General features: G+C 41.1%; 1 protein-coding gene across 1 annotated transcript in view; it reads right to left on the bottom strand.

The window, feature by feature from the left end:
* Positions 1-22,993, bottom strand: part of ERC2 (ELKS/RAB6-interacting/CAST family member 2) — an 866,181-nt gene that overhangs the window by 536,277 nt on the left and 306,911 nt on the right. Inside the window, 1 exon segment of the mRNA XM_064275182.1 lies at positions 11,172-11,246. Coding sequence (XP_064131252.1) covers positions 11,172-11,246 — 75 coding nt within the window.

Here is a 22,993-nt window from a genome sequence, read left to right as displayed (position 1 = left end):
CGGTTTTTATGTTTCTTTGATTTGTGGGGAGGGGGGCTTTTTTTTTTTTTTTTTTTGGCTGCTGTTCTCTCTCTTCCTTCGTTTTCTTTTTCCCTCCCAGCTAGTCCCATGTGCCATCCTCTCCCTGTCTTAACAGTCTATGATTTTTTGGTTTGTTTGCTTTACTCTTTTCTATATGTGTGAGTGTTTGGGGGGTATTTTCTTTTTAGGCTTTCTTTTTTTCCATCTCTGTCTCCCTTCGTTCCTTTCTCCCACCCAGCTAGTCCCATGTGCCATCCTCTCCACTTCTTGACCGTCTATGATTTTTTTGTTTGTTTGCTTTAGTCTTTTGTGTGTGTGTGTGTGTGTGTGTGGTTTTTTTGGTTGTTGTTGTTGTTTGTTTTTTGATATTTTCTTTTTAGGCTTTTTTTTTTTTTTTTTTTTTTGCTTCTCTCTCTCCCTTCCTTTCTCCTGCCCAGCTAGCCCCATGTGTCATTCTCTCCCCTTCTTAATGGGCTGTGATTGTTTGGTTTCTTTGCTCTATTCTATTTTTTTCATCTTTTTTCTATTTCTTCTGTTTTTCTTCCTTTCCTTTCTTCTGCCCACCCAGCCCTGTGCACCGCCTTCACCCCTTCTGGAGGGGCTGTGCTGAACAGCTCGTTGAAGAGCCATTGCACACACCCTACCCAGATCTGCATCGCCATCACTAACCGGCTCCCTCAGCATCATTTTATTTATTGTATGTTTGTTTTGGTCTTTTTTTTCCTGTTTAGTTTTTTTATTATTGTTTCTTCTCTCTCTCTAGCTTCCTTCCTTTCCCTTCTCCCATCCACCCAGCCCCAAGCACCACCCCAACTTCTTGTACCACTTGGCTGGAGAGCCTCTGGCACTTGGCCTCCCCAGGTCTGCATCACCCCCACAAGCCAGCTCCATCAGTGTCATATTTTTTTATTTTTCTTTCTTTCCCCTTCCCCTTTTCCTTCTCCCTTCCACCCAGGCCCAGTGCAGCCTCTGCCATTCCTGATGGGCTGTGCCATGCCACCCAGTGAGAGAGATAATCAGCTTGTCATCACCATGATTCCTCCCCACCTCTTACGGTCGGTGCCCCCAACACCATATTTTTTTGTTGTTGTTGTATTCATATTTTTATTAATATTTTTTATTTGTTTTCTCAATTGTTAGTTTCCCCTCTCTTTCCCTTCTTACCTTTCCTTTCTGTCACCCACCTAGCCCCATGCACCACCCATGCCACTTCTCTACAGGCTGAGCCACACTGCTCAGCTAGAGGGCCACCAGCTTGCAATCTTGCTGGATCCACCCCACCCCTATTCACCAAATCCTACCGCACTGCTGCCATTTTATTAACTTTTTTCTTTTTATTTTTTATCTATTTTTTCTACTTCATTTTTTGACGTTCTTTACTTTTTTTGCCTTTGTGTCTCTCTCTTCTTTCACCTACCCACTTAGCTCTGCACATCACATCCTCTCCTTTCCCTCCTGCCTATCTGGACAGTGTGTTGAGTGCCATGCCCCTTAGCAATACCAATGCAGTTTCCCAGACCCAGCTGTGCACTGCCCCCCAGCCCAGCCACGTCACCCCCAGTTCATGTCACAAACTACCCACCCCATCCCTCCACCCCTGCTGGACCTGCCCTGCTGTACCATAGCTGAGTGACTGGCCCTGCCCACCTGGACAGTGTGGTGAGAAGTACTGTGCCCACAAGAGAGCAAAAAATAAAACACCCAGCCCACCTGCCCAGGCATAACCAAATAAAATAAAAAAGCAGGAAGACACAATCAAATCTACAATCAATAAATGAAGAAAATAATTCCTGAATGTCCCAGACACAGCAGACAATATCAAAATATACCCCAAAAAACGAGTGAATGGCTTCAGAAAGCAGCCAAAGTGAAACACCAGATGATTTTTTGCTAAAAGAAAAGGCACTGGAACTATCTGACAGGGAATTCAGAATTCTAATCTTCATGGTTCTCCAACAGGCGAAGGAAAATGCAGACAAAAATGAGGAAAAAACAGAGAAATTTATGGAAAAGGCAGGCAATTTCATGGAAAATACAGACAAAAAAAATGGAACATTTCAGGAAAGTAATACAGGAACAAAATGCCAAAATAAGTTCACAACTAGATATAATACAAAAACAGCAATTAGAAATTCAAAAAATAAACAACAAGATTTCAGAAATGGACAGTGCAATAGAAGGTTTTAGGAGTAAATTTGAAACAATGAAAGAGTGGATCAGCGAAATTGAAGACAAATTCTTGGATACCACTTCGTTTGAGAAATAATCAGAGAAAAGAATGAGAAAAAATGAAGAAACCCTAAGAACAATGTGGGATAAAATCAAAAGCAAAACTTTGCATGTAACTGGAATTCCAAAATAGGGGGAGAAAATGAAAAACACAAGAGAGGATCATTGAAGATTTGCTGACACAAAACTTCCCTAATATCATGAAAGATGAAAAGCCAACTATTCAAGAAGCTCAATGAGCCCGATATAGAATAGACCCCAAAAGAAAAACACCAAGCCATATCATAACTGCAGTCACTAAAACCAAAGGCAAAGAAAAAAATCTGAGAGCAGATCGAGAAAAACGAAAAGTCATATACAAAGGAGAAACAATAAGACTAAGCTCTGATAACTCAGTAGAAACCATGCAAGCAAGAAGGCAATAGGATGTCATATGTAAAATCTTGAAAGAAAAAAACTGCCAGCCAAGAATAATATATTCTGCAAAATGTTTGCTGAAATATGATGGTGAAATTAGGACATTGCCAGATAAACAGAAATTAAGGTAATATGTAAAAACCAAACCAAACTTACAAGAATTACTAAAAGGAGTCCTTCAGTTAGAAAACCAACATCATCAAATAGCAACCTGAATTTAGCATGTATGACAGAGTCAGCCAGATACCAACCTAGGTAATGAACTCTCAGAGATAAAACAAAAATAAAAAATTTATAACAGGGAACCAGAGACATCAATCCATAACGTTAGAACAAAAAAAAGAGGAAATAAACAGTGTAGGTACACAACTTTCAAATGGAGAGGAAGTGAAGGTGTTATCAATAAAAGACTGGTTCAAACTTAGGAAGGTAAGGGTAAATTTCAAGGTAACCACAAAAAAGCTTAACAAACCTACTCATCAAAATAAAGAAGAAAAACAAAGTTTCAGTAAACAAAAAATCTACAGAAATGAAAAATAAAATCTACAAACAAAAGGAATTCAGCACAGGACAGTAAGAGGAACAAAGAAAATGTCAGCACCACAAAAAAAAAGCACTACAAAATGACTGCAATGAACTCACACCTATCAATAATCACACTGAATATAAACGGCTTAAATGCACCCATAAAGAGACAGAGTGAGAAAATGGATTAAAAAAAAAAAAAATAAGACCCATCAATATGCTGTCTACAAGAGACACGCCTTAGACACAAAGACACATATTTATTAAAAATCAAAGGACAGAAAAAAATATGAAGCAAACAGCTACCAAAAAAGAACACGAGTAGCAATACTAATCTCAGATAAAGTAGGCTTTAAAACAAAATCCACCATAAAAGACAAATAAGTGCATTATATAATGACTAAAGAGACAAACCACCATGAAGACATAACCACAATAAATATCTACACAACCAGTGACAGGCCTCCAAAATACACTAAACAAAATCTAATAGGACCGAAAAGAAAAAAATGACAGTTCCCTATAACAGCAGGAAACTTCAACACACCACTCTCGGTAAAAGACAGAACATCTAGAAAGAAACTCATTAAAGACAAAGAAGATCTAAAGGCCACAACCAACCGATTTCACCTCCCAGGCATATATAGAACACTCTACCCAAAAGCAGCTAAGTACCCGTTCTTTTCTAACGCACATGGAACGTTCTCCAGAATAGACCACATCTTAGGCAACAAAGCAACCCTCAACAAAATCCAAAACATTAAGATAAAACAAAGTATCTTCTCTGATCACAACACCATCAAAGTAGAAATTAATAATAATAACAGGAAGAGCAAGGAAACAAATACATGGGAACTGAATAACACCGTGCTTAAAAACCACTGAGTTTTAAAAGAAATCAAAGATGGAATTCAAAAATTTTGAGGATCAAACACAAATGAAAACAGATCATACCAAAACCTTTGGGACACAGCAAAGGCAGTCCTCAGAGGTCAATTTATAGCAATAGATGCACACATCAAAAAAGGGAAAAATCAAAACATTGGCTACGTAACTCAGACAAACAGAAAGAGAATAGCAAAATAAGCCCACTGCCACTAGAAGAAGAAATAATAAAGATCAGAGCAGAAATAAATGAAATAAAGAAGAGAAAAGCAATAGAAAAAATCAACAAAACCAAAAATTGGTTCTTTTGAAAGGCTCAACAAAATCAAAAAATCATTGGCCAAACTGACAAAAGAAAAACGGGAGAGGATGCAAATAACCCAAATAAGAAATGAAATGGGAGACATTACAACAGACCTAACTGAAATAAAAAGGATAATAACAGTATACTATGAAAAACTATACTCCAACAGATTTGAAAACCCTAGAGGAAATGAACAAATTTCTAGAAACACACTATGTACCCAAACTAACACAAACTGATGTTGAAAATCTGAACAGACCCATAATAAGAGATTGAAAAGGTAATTTAAAAAACTCCCAACAACAATCAAAAAAAGAGCCCTGGCCCAGATGGCTTCACTGGAGAATTCTACGAAACATTCAGAGAACAGCATACACCAGTACTACAGACACTACTTCAGAACATAGAAATGGAGAGGATACTTCCAAATTCATTCTATGAATATAGCATAACCATGATACCAAAACCAGGCAAAGCACCACAAAAAAAGAAAATTATAGACCAGTATCTCTCATGAATAAAAAAAAAAGAATACAGATATAAAAATTCTCAACAAATGTCTAGCCAGTAGAATTCAGCATCATATCAAAAAAAAAAAATACATCACGACCAAGTGGGATTCGTACAAGGTATGCAAGAATGGTTCAAAATCAGAAAATCGATCAATGTAATCCACTACAGACAAATAATCCAATTAAAAAATGGGCAAAGGATATGAAAAGACTGTTCACTAAAGCAGCTAACAGATGCATTAAGAAACGCTTGTGATCCCTAGCCATTAGAGAAAAGTGAATCAAAACCACAATGAGATGCCATCTCACCCCGACATTAGAGGTATGAACCAAAAAAACAGAAAATAACAAATGTTGGAGAGGCTTCAGGGAAGCTGGAACTCTTATGCACTGCTGGTGGGAATGTAAAACAATATAGCGGTTCCTTAAAAAGTTAGGAATACCATATGATTTAAAAATCCCACTCCTAGGAATATATGCTAGAGAAATAAGAGCCATCACACAAATAGACTTATGCATATCCACGTTCATTGCAGCATTGTTCACAATAGCAAAAAGATGGAAACCACCTCGGAAAAGACAGATGAATGGCTAGACAAACTATGGTACATACATACAATGGAATAGTACGCAATGATAAAGAACAATGATGAATCTGTGAGGCATCTCACGACATGGATGAATCTGGAGGGAGTTATTCTGAGTAAATAAGTCAATCGCAAAAAGCCAAATGCCATATGAGACAACTACTACAAACACTCATGAAAAGATTTACCCACAAAAAGAAATGATCTTTGATGGTTACAAGGGAGGGGAGGGGTGGAGGGAAAAACACTAAATAGACGATAGACAAGTGGTAACTTTGGTGAAGAGTAAGACAGTACACAATCCTGAGAAAGTCGGCACAACCACCTGTCTAAGGCAAGGTCATGGAAGCTTCATAAACACATCTAAACTCTCTGAGGGACCAAATTACTGGGCTGAGGGCTGTGGGGACTAAGGTCTTGGGGAACATCTACCTCAACTGGCACAACATAGTTTATAAAGAAAATGTTCTACATTCTACTTTGGTGAGTAGCATCTGGGGTCTTAAAACCTTTGGAGCAGCCATCTAAGATACTCCACTGGTCTCACCCTGTCTGGAGCAAGGGAGGATGAAGAAAACCAAAGACACAATGGAAAAATTTGTCCAAAGGACTAATGGGCCACAACTACCACAGCCTCCACTAGACTGAGTCCGTCACAACTAGATGGTGTCCAGCTACCGGCACTGAATGCTCTGACGGTGATCACAATAGAGGGTCCTAGACAGAGCTGGAGAAAAATGTAGAGCAAAATTCTAACTCACAAAAAAAAAAAAAAAAAAAGACCTCAGACTTACTGGCCTGAGACTGAAAAAACCATGAGAATATGGCTCCCGGACACCCTTATAGCTCAGTAATGAAGTCACTCCTGAGGTTCGCCCTTCAGCCAAAGATTAAACAGGCCCATAAAACAAGACTAAATGGGCACACCAGCCCAGGGACAAGGATGGGACAGCAGGTGGGGACACGAAAGCTAGTAACGGGGAACTCAAGGTCGAGAAAGGGAGAGTGTTGACATGTCATGGGGTTGGCAATCTATGTCACAAAGCAAGATGCGTATTAATTGTTTAATAAGAAACTAGTTTGCTCTGTAAATCTTCATCTAAAGTACGATTCAAAAAAAATTTTTTTTCATTTCATCCAAAAAAAAAAAAATCATTAAGCAAATGAGAACTAGGTAACTCCATCCATTTTCTTTTGGACCTGAGCTGTTAAATTTGGAGTGAAGTTTTATGTTCAATTTCAATAATTATCATTACTCTAGGACTGGTGTTCTTTGTCTTATTTTAAATACAACAGTCTCCCTGTTCTTTCCTTCAGTGATTGTTGGAGCTGCTGCAGCTATCTTGCTCAGTCAGAGAGGCAGGAAGAGGATGTATGAAAACAGACCTCACAGGAAGGAAGCCAAGATAAGAATTGGAAAGGAAATGAGATCTGCTAACATCATTTGAACCCCTGGATCAAGCTGTGCCTGAAGCAATACCCCTGTTTTCTCCCTGTTATGTGAGCCAATAAATTCCCTTTTGGCTTCAGCCATTTCAAATTAGATTTTCATTCATTTAGAAATTCTAAGTAACACAGAGGGAAAATCAAAACAATCTGACAAGTACTGTCATTACTGTAACTCATTTCCTTACAAAGGGAAAAAAAGACGCCAAATTCTCATAAAAAGACCAGACTTAATGGTCTGACTAAGACTAGAAGGATCCCGGAGGTCATGGTCCCCAGACCTCCTGTTAGCCCAAGACAGGAATCATTCCCAAAGTCAACTCTTCAGACAGGGATTGGACTGGACTATGGGATAGAAAATGATATTGGCGAAGAGTGAGCTTCTTGGATCAATAGACACATGAGACTATGTGGGCAGCTCCTGTCTGAAGGGGAGATGAGAGGGCAGAAGGGGTAAGAAGCTGCCCGAACAGACATGAAAAGAGAGAGCTGAGGGAAGGAGTGTGGTGTCTCATTAGGGGGAAAGCAACTAGGAGTATATTAAAAAAAAAAAACCATTGCAGTCAAGTCGATTCCGACTCACAGCAACCCTACAGGACAGAGTAGAACTGCCCCATAGGGTTTCCAAGGAGCGCCTGGTGGATATGAACTGCTGACCTTTTGGTTACCAACTGTAGCTCTTAACCACTATGCCACCAGGGTTTCCAGGAGTATATAGCAATATATATATATATATATATATATATATATATAGCAAGGTGTATATAAATTTCTGTATGAGAGACTGACTTGATTTGTAAACTTTCACCTAAAGCACAATTAAAAAAAGGGAAAAAAATAAAATCTTGGCACAGCTTTATGAACAAACCCAGGAAAGTAGAACTTTTGAATGTCATGTTTATATCATGTCAAATTTATAATAAAAGGAGGTTACGAATTCTTTCAAAAGAATTAACACCAAAGAAAAAGAAAAGGGACAGAGAAAACAAGCCTTTTCATAGCCATTTTTATTAACATTCTCCATAAGAGCAGAAAAGGGGAACTTAGTGAGAACTCTCAGACACAAAAGTACGAGTAAGAGGAGCATCACAACATCTACAAGAAAACTAATTTTTCCAAGAAGCACACACATGCGCTAAGTGCAAACCCGGAACATACCTGCCAGACCAACTTGGGATCAAAATTAAAACTTGGTGCGTCCTGCAAGGAGATAAACGACAAGTAATTTCATTCATTTCACTTCTTTGGTGTCCCTTCAGATGACTTTAGCCGCCTAGCTGGCAGGAGATGTGATTTTTGCTAGAGAATTTTTCCTGGCTTTGATGTGGGCTGAAGACCCTCCCCAAAAATCATCCCAAAGGGACATATCTCACAACTCTAGAAGTTTTATGAGAACTACCTGGCCGTGGTGCTTGAGTTTAGGCAAGATTTCAACAAACTCCTTTCTGACACTGAAGCAAAGTATGGGTGGAGGGACTATAGGGTATAAGAGGTTCACTCTCAATTTCTCTAAAAAGAAAGGGACAGTAGAGATAATTTATAAGCCCTTAATTCATGTTGTCTCCCAAAACTACAGGGCCAGCATCTCTAGGGAAGCCCCTTTTAACTTAAGATTTTGCTAAGGCACTAGAGGACACTGTGTTGACCTAAAAGTATCTCAAGTTCTACCCGCCAGGTCTAAGGGTCAGTTCAGTGTGATAGTCAACCCTGTTGTTGTTGTTAGGTGCCACCACGCTGTTTCCAACTCCTAGCAACCCCACATGACAGAGTAGGACTGCTTCATAGGGTTTTCTAGGCTATAATTTTCACAGGAGCAGATTGTCAGGTCTCTCTCCTGCAGAGCCACTGAGTGGGTTCAAACTGCGAACCTTTAGGTTAGCAGCCAAGAGCTTAACCACTGTGCCACGAGAGCTCCTTAGTCAACCCTAAGGCTTGTGAAACAGGGGTTTCCAATATTCCCTCTAATTTCCACAGGGGCGTGATGTACAAAATCAGATGAGGTCGCAGAGTCCATCATAAGCAACACTCATGGCCAAGGAGATGACCAACTACCAGCTGCCTCTATAACTCAATTTAGGAATGTTGAATATAGATGCTAATGGGACCCAGACTTCTCCACTGACAAAACAGAAGGCAGTGCTTTCATCAATTAATAGGTATTCCAAATGACCAAAGAAAAACTCCCAGACTCAGTTCCCTGACAAATAGATTGATCTCCATTTGCCCTAAAAATATGTTTTTATGTCTATAAACCAACAGCATTTTGCTATTGATAGGCATTCATAAAAGAAAAAGTCTAGGCTCAATTTGTTAATGTTAATCTGAATTTGCACTAAAAATTGTGTTTTTATGCCTTCTCATGTAGATAGCCTAAATGAACATATGTATTTAGTTTTTGTTTTGTTTTGTTTTTTAATAAAATATACGATGCTAGAACCAGTAAACCGGACCAAATAGATTTTTTATTAAAAAAAGTCACAAAAAATTACCAGTTGTCTTTGTATGGAAACTTTTACCAAAAAATTACCCACTGAACTGGGAAAGATAAAGGATTAGTCTGTCCTCATCTCTCCAAAGATCCCTGAAATACACTCCTTTTTTTTTTTTAAAAAAAAAAAAAAGAAAGAAAATTTTGAAATAGTTTTATATGTAACCTGCTCTCCATCACTATTGGTGCTGGGCGGGTGGAAGGGGGCTAAATGGCCCTTTGCAAAAAAAGAGAAAAAATCAAGTCTTTTGTCTTTTCCTTTTCCTCTCTCACTCTCTGATTTTGCTTGGGTTTTTTGCTTGTTTATTTTTGTTTTGTTTTTTACCCTCAACCAAGTTTTAGGTTTGATTCCAATGTGAAGCGAGGATGAAATCTCAGTTATGAATCACTGCCCCGCAAGCATGGCATTTTAAGTTCCTTTTTAAAAGAAGTAAAAATTATACACATTCAAAACAACTGATGAGCTAGGATGAAAAAAAAATTTTGTAATCCTGTTGTCATCTAGTCCCTTTGATGACATTTTTCAAACCAATATCCTGTAAATGCATCATGTGCACCTCAACTCACGTGCCTCTTTTGGGGGACACAGTTCAAAGCAAATGTTCTACGTTATTCCCACAAAAAATCCACTTGGATGAAGATACTGTCATTGACTTGTGGGGGGGGGGAATCCCAAGTCAGAATTGTACATGCCAAGAATTTAATAGCTTGTACTAGTTTCCTTTCCCCTAAGACTCGGGAACTTTTTGGCAGATGATTCAAAATCGCATGCTGCGGGAAAGATAGAAAAATCATTATCCCTCCTCAAGCCTCAGGGCCCTTTCGTGGGCCAAGTGACCAGCAAATTCTTGGTGTCAACCTGCAACTATGGGATTTCCAGATTGCAAACTCCTTCGTGGTGAAATTCTTTGTCTTAACGCAATAACTTAAATCAATAATTACTTATTCTTAAGATAGACACTTTACTATGTGTTTCCTCTGCTGAAAGCTGGGAATTAAAAAAAAAAAAAAAACCCATCTTCAAATTTCTAGATACTGACAAAGCAGCTGAGTTTCATTTAAATGTTTCTTAGGCATAGATGATAGCTTGGCCATCATCAGTTGCTTCATTATTCTTTAAATGCCATAAATCTACCCTGAAGGTAGTTTTGTATTCTTTTTAAATGCTGTATCTCTGTGCCTTCAGAGCTAAATAGGATACTTTGTGAGTATTTAATAGATTATTATTACTTCCAGGCTTGGTTAGGAAAAAATCCTGCAGTCATAAGAAAGTATTACTCTTTGAAAAATAAATTCTGCCGATAGCATAATTCTAATTACTTAACGACTCCATTGTATGCAAAAGAGCGTCCTTCGCCCAAACGTAGCTTCTCAAAGGTGTCTTTTTTCTTTGTAATGTGAATGGGTGAAAAAATAAAAGGATAATTCAAGCGTTAGAAATTTACTTTTAAAGCAAGCAAAACCTGCCTTCGCGTTGAAGGCTTTGGCCAGGCTCCGGAAATTAATCCTGCTCCTTTCAGTCAAGGGCTACTTGAGCCCTTATTCTCTTACCCAGAAAAGGCACCCGCATTTAAAGGGCCTAATAAATTAAACGCGCCCAGGAAGGCAAGAAGATCCAAGGACAAAAGCACCCACCAGGGTGCCTAGAGAGAAGCGCAGGGTGCATTTCACGTGTTTACGTGTTAAGTTAGGCACTGGCAAGTTACAACAAACTCCTGAGGCGCAGCTGGTTTTTGACAAATGTGCACAGCTCCTACCTTCATTTCGATGACAGTCTGGAGAGCCTTCGTCTTGGCTGGCTCCGGCTGAAGTTGGCTTCTTCGGTGCAGCTCCTGGGGAGGAACACGATAGAAATAAGCCTGCCGGTTCATCCTTCCGCTACACCGTGCCCCTCACACAGGTAGCGCGCAGCCCACGGGCTCCAGGCTCCTCGTGCACAGACGCACACAAGCCACAGGTGCCTCTTCCCCCACGCTCTTCAGCATCCCTCCCGCCTGGAGCCTGCGTGCCGGTGAGAAGCTCCCGGCACATGCGCTATTTCTGAAACGTCCATCAATAATTAATGTCAACTGTGACAACGCCAGCAAGTAATCATAGTCCAAATACTGTTCAACACTGGGGCTGATGCCCAGCCATCAAATCATCATTTACTAAATTACATTACTCTGAGCTCCCAACACAAACAGAGCAAGGAAACGGAGGAAAGAAAATGACTAACGTGGTTGCAAAGCCGCTGCACGCATGGCATTTTGCTCCTGAGGAAGGTTTGCAATGAGCAATTTAAAACCTTTTCAGGACAACTGTGTCACTTTCTGGAGTAAAATGATCTGATGAAACCCTGTGAATCTCTTCCTAATTTACAGTTTGGGTCCTAGTTCAAAATCACATCTGTGAGTGATGTGTTGTGATGCCAAGAAATTAAAATTGGCGTCAATATCAGCAGTGCTAGAGGAGAGACAAAAATGGTTAAAGCCAGATGTGGTCCCAAGAACCCTGGAACATGCTGGACATTTCTTTAGCTAAAAAGCCAACAGCATAATTACCATTTTAAGCTTGAAGGTTCACTTTTTGCATGATTTATCAGTTCTGTCAAGACTTTGAAAAGTTGTCTTGGCAGAATACAAGTGAAAAAGATAAGTTTTACTCAGTATGCTTTGATCTTCTTAATAATTGCTAGTTTTATGAAAGCAGCCAATGACAGGAGTGAACCATAGTGCTGACCCACACTCACACTGCTGGTACAGGTCCCCCATGGAATAATCCCTTTAAGACTTATGTCTGCCTCCAGAAAGATCACTTTATATTCAACATGGAATAGCTGACCATCAGACACTGCATTCCACCATGGCACACATACTTAAATTTCAAAAAACAACAAACTTAATGGGAGGTGGAGAAAAGGATTAACATGATTTCCAGCTTTTTCCAAGTAAGCACATTTAAAAATAACTCCACCTCCATCACTACATCGATTCTCATCACCACTCATAAAGACAGGGTACAGTGATGTACAGAATGCCAGAAAAATGGAATCCCACATGAAAGATAGTCCTTAGGAAAAGAAAGCAGGTGGCCTTTTGCCCACATCCCATTATACTTTTCTTATCTGCCAGCAGCCCAAGAAGTCTTGGTCATGGACCATAGTGTACACGTCCAGGGACCAACCCAGGGAATCACCGCTATAGGTCTGGACAGGGGGGCAGTGGAAGGTGGGGAGGGGCCCGAGAAGCATATTTTCCTTCTTAGAGTCATCACTGGTACAAGTCAGCAAACCTATGGCAAACGACTTCTCAACCTCTTGTTCCAGAACTATGCTTTCTAGTTATTAAAATTCTTTCACATTTTCCCCCTAACATGTGCTTGTAAGAGATGGAGTCAAGAATTGTTGACTGTTTTATGAACAGAGAAACAGAAAGAGAACCTGTATCTTTTTGGAAGCCCTGCACTGTGATGAGCTGGTAACACTGGCCATCTTTAGGCTCCCTAGATACGATACAGGTTTTCTGAAGGGACCTTGGACAGCTTCTCATCAAAAAGGAATGGCTTTGAAAGCAGCTGTCATTCATTGGGCATCTACAATGTTCCTGGCACTCACTTATTTTATCTCTTTCAAGCCTCGACATCACCCTATGAGGAAGAAGACCTGTGAGGTGAGTCTAGTGGAGTGGTGGTAAACACTTAACCAGCACCCACCATGGCCAACTTCAAGCTACCTATGCAGTCATTGAGTGTAGATGTACAGATACCTCATTGTATAGTGTTTCCACCATACAGACATAACACATGTAAATGACAAAGAGATAACAGTAAAATTTAGCACAAAAAATTAATAAGCGGTGAGTTTTAATATAATTTTTTAATTGTAAGTTTGTATATTTAATTTGTTACATTACTCATTAAAACCAGTTTCCAAAATCCCGCTTTCATGGGCCAATACAATCTGGTGCCAGCACACTGTTGGGTGAATCCTATAGGACTTCAACCTCCCCAAAAGGCTACTTAGCTCTCATAATGTATGAGGACATTACTTCCAAGATTTTTGGAGTTTATAAAATGTCACTGTATAGAGGAGAAAATGGAAATTAAGTGTTGGAGTTGCACCATACTAAGTGGTAGAAGGAAAATATTTTCACAGGTCACCAATTCTGATCCCAAGTAGCATCAAAACCCTCTTAACAGAAAAAAGCTGAGAATGAAATTCATGATAATTTCAAGTCATAGCCAATTCCAGTTCAAGAATAAAAATCATAAGACAATTTGAAAAGATGGCTTAGGTTTGTATAAAAAAAAATCAAGAATCAACTAAAGAACACAGTGAAAATAAAAACCATAAAGTCATGTGCTCTTCTAATTTCTGCCAAACATGAAAATATTTTTAAGGGCAAACATGCAATAAAAATAGCTACACTTGCAAGAAAAGTTTTGCAAAAATGAACACAGAGTTCTTATTGCTATAATTATACAAATTCTATAATATAAACCAGCTTAAAATCCAATCTACCCTAAGTTGCTTCCTGAATAAAATAAAATCTCCAATTACCCAAGAATTCTAATTTTCAGATATAACTATTTCTTCAATGCTGACTTCAGAGTTTCTGAAATCCTAACATGGCAGGTAAGTGAGGATTGTAGTTTGCAAGGAGACTCCATGGACATCTGAAAGGGCCATCTCAGACAGTTCACCCACCTCTGAGGTTTAGAATGCTTACAATGCTCACGCTATGGCAGAGATGACCCGTTGCCCACGAAAGATTGCTCCTCTTCACGCTGTACAGAGTTGTTGCTGGAAACCCTCTCCCCTCCCCTCTCCCTCTGGCCCCCCGCCACCATCCGTGTATCTAGATGGGGCCATGTGGCTTACTTCTGGCCAGTGGAATGTGGGTAGAAATGAGGGACTCAGCTTTCAGGACTGGCCATAAAACCCTTCCACCCAGTAGTCTTAGTTATCTAAGTGCTGCCATAACAGAAATACCACGTGGGTAGGTTTAATAAACAAATTTATTTTCTCACAGTTTAGGAGTCTAGAAGTCCGAATTCAGGGCACTGGCTCTTGGGGAAGGCTTTCTCTCTCTATCAGCTCTATGGGAAAGAGGTCCTTGTCTCTTTGAGCTTCTGCCCCTGGGAGATCATGTAGCTTGGTATCTCTCTTCCAACATCTCTGCTTCTAGCTTGTGTTTAACCTCTTTTATATCTCAAAAGAGACTGACTCAAGGTATACTTTATACTAATCCTGCCTCATTAACATAACAAAGACAACCCATTCCCAAATGAGATTATAACTACAGCCATAGAGGTTAGGATTTACAACACATATTTTGTGGGTATACAATTCAATTCATAACATTGCACACTTTTTCCCCCTAAAATTCATGTCCTTGCCACCACATTCACCCCATTACATCATCCCGAAAGTCTTAAATCAACTCCAAGTCCAAAATCTCATCTCCTGAATCATCTAAATCACATATGGGTGAGACTAGGTGTATTCCATCCTAGGGCAAAATTCCTCCTCATCAGTGAACCTGTGAAATCTAGACTACAAATTATCTGTTTCCAAAGTACAATAGTGGAACAAGTACACAGTAGACATTTCCATTATAAATGGGAGAAATTGGAGGAAAAAAAAAAAAGGATAATAGGCACCAAACAAGTCTAAAACCCAGAAGAATACATTACATTAGCTCTCAACATTTGAAAATAATTCTCTCTTCTCTGAGGCCATCTGGGCAATGTCTCTGCCCTCCAGAGTCTGGGCGTTGGCCATACTCTCTAGATTCTGGGTAGAGGCAACTTGGCCCTGGGCTTCAGCTCCACCTTCCAGGCCCACTGGGATGGCAGCTCTGCTCCCTCGGCTTTGGGCAGCCCCATTCTCCTAGTCATCTGAGTGACTACCCCTTCCCCTTTGGCCCTGTTCTACTGCCCTTTGGACATGGCAGCCCTGCGCCCTCAGCTTTGGGTGGTGGTCCCATTCCCCTGCACACCTTCACAGCAGCCCCACATTCTGCAACCAAATTGGTGAAGATCCAACTCTGAAACCTAGGAGGCTGTGGCCTCACCGTTTGAATCCAGGAGACTGTGGCCCCACTCCCTGAAACCGAGAAGGCCTTCCTTCTCATGCTCCTTCCAGCAGTTCTGCTGATCTCTGAGCTGATCCAGGCACAGCCTTTTCTTTTCTTGGAGGACAACAGATGTAACTCCTTTGGCCTGTTTCCTGCTTGTGGAATTCTAAGAGGCAGACAGCATTCTTTTCTTTGCTCTTTCCCTGTCCCCTTCATTCTAAGCTGATGGGTTTTCTGCTGTGATAGTTGGTGAGATCCATCAGTCATAGGGTTAATTTCTTTAGAAACAGATTGTGTAGCCATGTCCTTGGTGAACACTCTAGGGCACGTGTCCTTCATTTGTACAAGAGAATTTTCCAAATCTTTAAGTTCTGCTTTCATTTTTCCCAGTTCCTTTTTAAGTTCATCTCTTTCTTCTCAAGTTTTGCTATAAGCGGCCCCTTTAAGATTTTGCTTAGAAATCTCATCAGACAGACATCCCACTTCGTTACTTACAAGTTCTACCTTCCACCAAACATTTGAACATAATCCAGACAAGTTCTTTGCCACTGCATAAAAAGCATCGCCCTTCCTCCATTGTCCAGTCACATGTTCGTCATTTTCTTTTAAAGATCCACATTTCTAGCAATATTCCGTTGCTCATGCCGTGTATATTCTCCAAGATGATAGAGACTTTCTCTATAGCTCTCCTCGCTTCCTTCTGAACTCTCACCAGAACTGCCCTTTGACGTCCATAATACTACCAACAGCCTCTTCGAGACAATCTAGGCTTTTAGGCACCTTAAAATTCCTCTAGCCTCCTCCATCACCCAATACCAAAACCACATCCATATTGTAGGTGTCTGTTAGAGCAACACCCCACTCTTCCAGTGCCAAATTCCATCTTAGTCATCTAGTGCTGCTATAACACAAATACCACGAGTGGATGGCTTTAACAAACAGAAACTTATTTTCTCACAGTTTAGGAGTTTAAAAGTCTGAATTCAAGGTGCCAGTTTAGGGGAAGGCTTTCTCTCCCTGTCATCTCTGGAGGAAAGTCCTTGACTCTGAGCTTCTGCTTTTGGGCAATCCTTTTTCATATAGCCTGGTATGTCTCTTCCCCCATCTCTGTTTCTAGCTTGTGTTTAATTGCTTTTATATCTCAAAAGAGATTGATTCAAAGTACACCTTAAACTAATCCTGCCTCGTTAAACAAAAACAACCCATTCCCAAATGGGATTATAACCACAGGCAGAGAGGTTAGGATTTACAACACATATTTTGGGGAGACACGATTTAATCCATAATACCAGTCTTCAACTCTCTCTCTTTTCCTATCTATTGGCTAGAAGTAAAGGACTCCTAGCCTCAAGACAATGGCAGAGTCCCAAGATAAAACAGTTTTTGTCAAGTATGCCCTGACTCATGGTCACCCTGACTCATGGTGACCCCATGTGTGTCAGAGTAGAACTGCTCCGCAAGGCTTTCGGTGGCTGATTTTTCAGAAGTAGATTGCCAGGCCTTCCTTCCAAGGCACCTCTGGGTGGACTAGAACCTCCAACCTTTCCATTACCAGCAAAGAGTGTTAACTGCTTGCACCACTCAAGAGTTCCTGAAAGACTCTGTGAAAAGGCTGCTGAACACCCACACTGAATGGCGCAGTGAATGAAAATAAACTTCCATTAGGTTAAGGTTTTGAGCTTTCAGGGTTTAAGTACTGCAAAGGCTTCAGGCAAAAATAATGCTCACCTAATTAGCCCTGAATTGTTTGTTGCTTTTGAATCACAAAAGAAATTTTAATGTGTGATTGCTCGCCAAATTCTTCTAAACTGTCAGTAAGATGAGTTGGTTGCTGGATGCTCCAGCTATCCCTCACCATCTGAGGTCTGAAAACATGCTCATTAAGCTGATCTTAAAAATCTAAAGAATTTTCCCAGCAGCATTTGGTGTTCTCTTGTGTGGGGATGTGGAATACAAGACAGAACTTACTCTGCCGGTTTAAAAAATGACAGTATGAAGCCACCGACTGCATGGTACTTATGCATTTCTGGGCCATAGGTCTGTGAGAATCAGATGGAAGCTGTGGATTCTCTCCAGATATGGGCACAAAAGCACACACATACAAGACGGTGTGTGCCATTTCAGCTGGTTCACAGGGCCCGGCCCTGCACCCCAGAAATCCATCTTTGAATCAGACTTCAGGCAAAGAACCTCTTATGGAGAGGAAAGAGCACTGTCCTGGGAGTCAGGAGCCTGCAGTGCCAGCCTGAGACCTTGGGCACACCCCTTCCCCTCTGATCTGAGAGTAAGGAGCTTTTATAAGTAACTTCCTAATGGTCCTTCTAGCTCTGGGAACATCTGGATTTTAACAGGCAGCTGGCTCTGAAACGCTGGTATTTCTTACCCTATTATCAGTTTTAAAAGCAAAAGGAAAATAAAAGCAGAAAATTGGCAGCATCACAAAATTTAATATCTCACCGTGATACTGATCTCCAGGTTATATATTTTCCCATAATTTCATGACTAGGTTGGCCTTAGCTGGTCTGAGACTGCCAGCTCCTCCCGGTCATCAACATGGAAATGTAGCAAGAACCTAGAATTTTAGGTATGAAATCTCAAGTGGCTCACTGGAACGATGCTTCTCGGTAGTTAATGAGAGTCTAGAGTCCAGTGAGTAAAGCTGAAGGGACATTAGCTCCCAGGAGGAGCCTGGCAGAATAATATTCAGACAGACACACACACACCATATACTTTTTTCAATAGACAAAATAAGCTTAAACTTAACTTTCTTTCCAAAGATAATTGTGACTTTTACCTGGCCTTTCCCCCGTATTGCTCTGGTTATCTACTGCAGAGTAACAAACCATCCCAAACTTAGTGGTGTCAAACCACCACCATTTTATTATACTCTTGAATGCTGGGTCAGGAATTTAGACAGGGTATGGGGAGGATGGCTCATCTCCATGGTGCCTGGAGGCTGGAGGAGCTGGGGCTGGTAGACTCATATCTCTTGTGCCTTGGCTGGGATAACTCGAAGGCTGGGCTTAGTTCGGACAATCAACCTAAGCACCTACATATGGCCTCTCCACGTGGCTTGGGCTTTCTCATAGCATAGCAGCCTCAGGATAGTCTGACTTTTTACATTTAGGCTTAAGACTCCAAGAGGCTGCATGGCCTTTTATTACCTAACCTCAGAAACCCCATGGTATCACTTCTGCCATGCTTTATTGGCTAAAGAAGTCACAAGCCTGCTCAGATTCCAGGGAGGAGTGAAAAGAAGCCAGATTTTTTAAATGACACTCTTACGGACCCAAACTCGTTGGAGAAACTAACAGGAAAGTAAAACTATCTCAAATATGAACTCACATCAGTTTTAAGATATGGCAGACTCATATATTCAACTTATAATTTGAAACAGGATACAGCAGTGAATCTAACAGATAAATATGCCAGCCCTCTTGGGATTTTTATTTATAGGTTCCAGTGGGGGTAAAGGCAGAGTAATTTTTAAAAGGATACTATAAAATGGCAGATGCAATAGTAGTAATAGCATCAGAACCTGTCTAACTTCAGGGGGGATAATGTGAATCAAGATCAACCCAAGACGGCTCCTATGAGGTAAAGGTCAGACATACCTCCACTCTCCAGCCTTTGACCAATTCTGACACCAGCCATCCCTCCCACAGCACTCTCTATATCTCTTCTGGGCTTGATAATCCATTGCAATGCCCACACAAAACCCACAAACCATGCTTACAGTTAAGCGGTTTATTAAGGAACAGAGTATAACTTGGGATCAGGATCAACAGGCTATAATTCAGGATCAGGAGGCATGTAGGCAGAGTCTCCCTTCTTCAGTGCAGGACAGCTCTCTCGGCTCCTCTCAACCATGCAGGCCTCGTCTCAGCCCCCTGAGGACAGGCTCCTCTCAGCCCCCTGAAGACAGGCTCTTCTCAGCCTCAAGGACAGGCTCCTCTCAGCCTCAAGGACAGGCTCCTCTCAGCCTCAAGGACAGGCTCCTCTCCGCCCTGCTATCTCTCACCACCAGCTCTGTCACCAGGCCCCTTCCTGGCCCCTGGATGTCTTCAGTGTTACAGCCCTTGACCTCTGTTTACAAGGTTTCTTGCCTGCTCTCTCCCTGCTTCTTCTTTCTTCTCTTCTTTTCTCTTTCTGCTTCTTCCTGCTGCTTCTCTTCTTGATTCTTTTCTGTCTGAAAAACCTCTGTGGGGTTGGCTGCTTAATACAGACAACTCCTTATCAATTTCAAGGCATGGGCCCTGGGCGGGGTGGGGGGAGGGGGCGGGCACACGCTGACCAATCCCTTCTCAGTAGGCCACAGACACTTCATTTGCACAGTTTATTGTCCAGTCCCTGCAAGGGGCACACCAATCACAGGACAGGTTGCAGTCCAGCACCAGACAAAAAGTATCACACCACAAGTTGTTTATAGCTTACCCAGGAAATGTCAATCAACCTAGACAAAAGTAACAAACCCTCTCAGGTACAAAACTAGGGCAAAGGCATCTCCTCAGGTCTTAGGCGGGAAATCTCTCAAGCCATTTTTTCAAAGAACCAAGGAAAAGGCCACATAAAGGAACTCACTGCGCCACAGCTACCTAACCACTTGGTCATAAGTGCTGTAAAGAAAAATAAGTGAGGAATGTGGGACATGGCATGCTGGGGAGGGGCAATCAATTGCAATTTTAAATAGAGTGGCCAGGGAGGCTTCATGAAAAAGTGCCATTTGAGCAAAGATCTAAAGGGAATGAGGGAACCGTTGTGCCGATATTCTAGGCAGAGACAATGGCAAGTGTAAGTGCTTGGCTGGATCCGAGAAAGGGAAGGGGAAGTTGCAGGTCAGAGGAGTGCCGGATGAGAAGTTATGGGAGGAGTAGCCCTACACTTGGAGTCCAGTGAGGGGTGCTGGTTTTACTCTGAGCAAAATGGGAAGCCATGAGCAAAGCCAGACCATGATCTGAGCAGCGTCTGAAAGGATTACTCCAACTGCCATACTGAAATAGGTGTGGAGGAACTGGTCAGAGGTAATCTGAGCAACCCCAGTGAGGAATGTTAAACTCTTAAGCCAGGGTGGCAGAGTGCAGGAGGTGCTGAGTTTGGATATATTTTGAAGGTAAGGCTGACTTGACTTCCTGATAGATCACCTGAGGACTAAAGAAAGAGAGAAGTCAAGGTTGGATCCAAGGCTTTTAGCTTGACAGCAGGAAAATGGAGGTGGATTACCAAATAGGGAAGATTGAGGAGGAAAGGATGGGGCAGGGGAGGATGGGAACCAAGAATTTGGTTTTGCATATGTTAAGTTTTCCATGCTTTTAGATATTAATGAAGGAGCCCTGGTGGAGCGATGGTTAAAGACTTGGCTAACCAAAGGCTGATGGTTCAAACCCACCCAGTAGCTCCAAGAGAGAAAGACCTGATGATTGGTTCTCATGAAGATTATAGCCTAGAAAACCCCATGGGACAATTCTGCTTTGCCACATGAGGTTGCTATGAGTCAAAAATTGACTCCATGGCACCCAACAACAGACATCCAAGTGAAGATGTTGGGTAGGCCATTTAACAGATGGGTCTAGGTTTCAGGGAGAGGTAAGAGCTCCACTTACAAACTTGAGATCAGTGGACAGATAGTATTTAAAGGCATGAGCCCAGATGAAATCAACTAGGACTGAGCAGGGTGAGAGGAAAAGAGGTTGGAGGACTGAGCTGAGGGGTACTCTAACATTAGGAGATATGGAGACTAAGAAGGTGCAGCCAGTGAGGTAGGAGGAAAACCAGGAGTGTGGTATCCTGAAAAACAAGGGGAAAATTGTGTGTCCAGGATGAGAAAGTGACCACTGTGTTACTTGCTGCTGACACAGTTCAGCAGCACAAGACCAGAGAACTGACCACTGGACTTGGCGATATCCAGTTCATGAGTGATCTGGACTGAAGTAGTTTTGATGGACAGTGTGAGTGAAAATCTGAGGGAATATGCTACTGGGAGAATGGGAGGAGAGAGAGATTCAGTCTGCTAGTTTAATATTTTACTGTGTTTTAGGTGAGAATTTACACAGCAAATTAGGTTCCCACTTAACAATTTTCCTACAACCAAGGTTCCATGACATTGGTTACAATTTTTGCAATGTGTCAGCATTGTCATTATTTCCATTCTGTTTGTTCTGTTTCCATGTATCTACTTTCCCTACCCCTCCTTGCCTTGTCATCTTTGCTTTTGGGTCAGTTGATTTCTTAAGGGAGCACATTCCTCACAGGTGATATTGTTTATTTTATAAGCCAATGCTGGAAGGTGACCTCTGGGAGTGGTTTGCAGTTCCAAGTTAAAAGGGTATCTTAGGGCAATAGTCTCAGAGGTTCCTCTAGTCTCGATCAGTCCAGTAAGTATGGTCTTTTTTTAGGAATTTCAGTTTTGTTCCACATTTTTCTCCCATTCCATCCAGGAACTTCTATTGTGTTCCTAGTCAGAACAGTTGGTAGTGGAAGCTGGGCACCATCTAGTTCTTCTGGCATCAGGCTAGAAGGGTCTGTGGTTCATGTGGGCTATTAGTCCTGTAGACTAGTTTCTTCTTTGAGTCTTTGGTTTCCTTCATTCTCTTTGGTCCAGATAGGAAGAGACCAATGGTTGTATCTTAGATGGACGCTCAAGCTTTTAAGACCCGAGATGCTACTCACCAAAGCAGGATGTAGAACATTATCTTTATGAACTACGTTATGCCAATTAACTGAGTTGTCCCACAAAACTATGGTCCCAAGCCCTTTAACCCAGTAAACCTATCCTGCGAGGTGTCTGGATATGTCTAGGAGGTCTCCATAATTGTGCTCCCTATGTGCTTTATTAAATATACAAATATATATTTAGCATGCCCAAATATGTATATACTTATGCCTACAAATATACCTATATATGCATGTGCATATAGTCGCATATACCTTCCTATACACATATAGCAAACATATCTCCCTATGTAACCACACACATATTTTTTGGTTGTTATTTCTCTTGTTGCAAAATTGTATATAACATTTATTGTACTTGTGCTTTTTTCTTGCATACCTCTCAGTGTCTTCATTTACCTTGGTCAAGTTGTGCTGACTTCCCCCATATTGTGAATTGCCTTTTCCATTATCAGAACAGGTGTCTACTATCTAGTAAGTGATCCTCCCTCTCTTCCCCTCCCATCCTTGGTAACCATCAAAGAACACTGCTTCCTGTATGTATACCTAGTCTTGACTTTTTATAAAAGTGAGACCATACAATATTTGTCCTTTTGTGATTGACTTATTTCACTCATAATAATGTCCTCCAGATTCATCCATGTTATAAGATGTTTCATGAACTCATCATTATTCTTTATAGCTGCATAGTATTCCATGGTATATATGTATCACAATTTATTTATCCATTCATCCATTGATGGGCACTTAGGTTTTTTCCATCTTTTTGCTATTGTGAATAATGCTGCAGTGAACATGGGTGTGCATATGTCTGTTCATGTCACTGTACTTATATCTCTAGGATATATACC

Source organism: Loxodonta africana, chromosome 22 (genome assembly GCF_030014295.1).
Source record: "Loxodonta africana isolate mLoxAfr1 chromosome 22, mLoxAfr1.hap2, whole genome shotgun sequence".
Classification (NCBI taxonomy): domain Eukaryota; kingdom Metazoa; phylum Chordata; class Mammalia; order Proboscidea; family Elephantidae; genus Loxodonta; species Loxodonta africana.
This window is presented reverse-complemented; position numbering and strand designations above follow the sequence as displayed.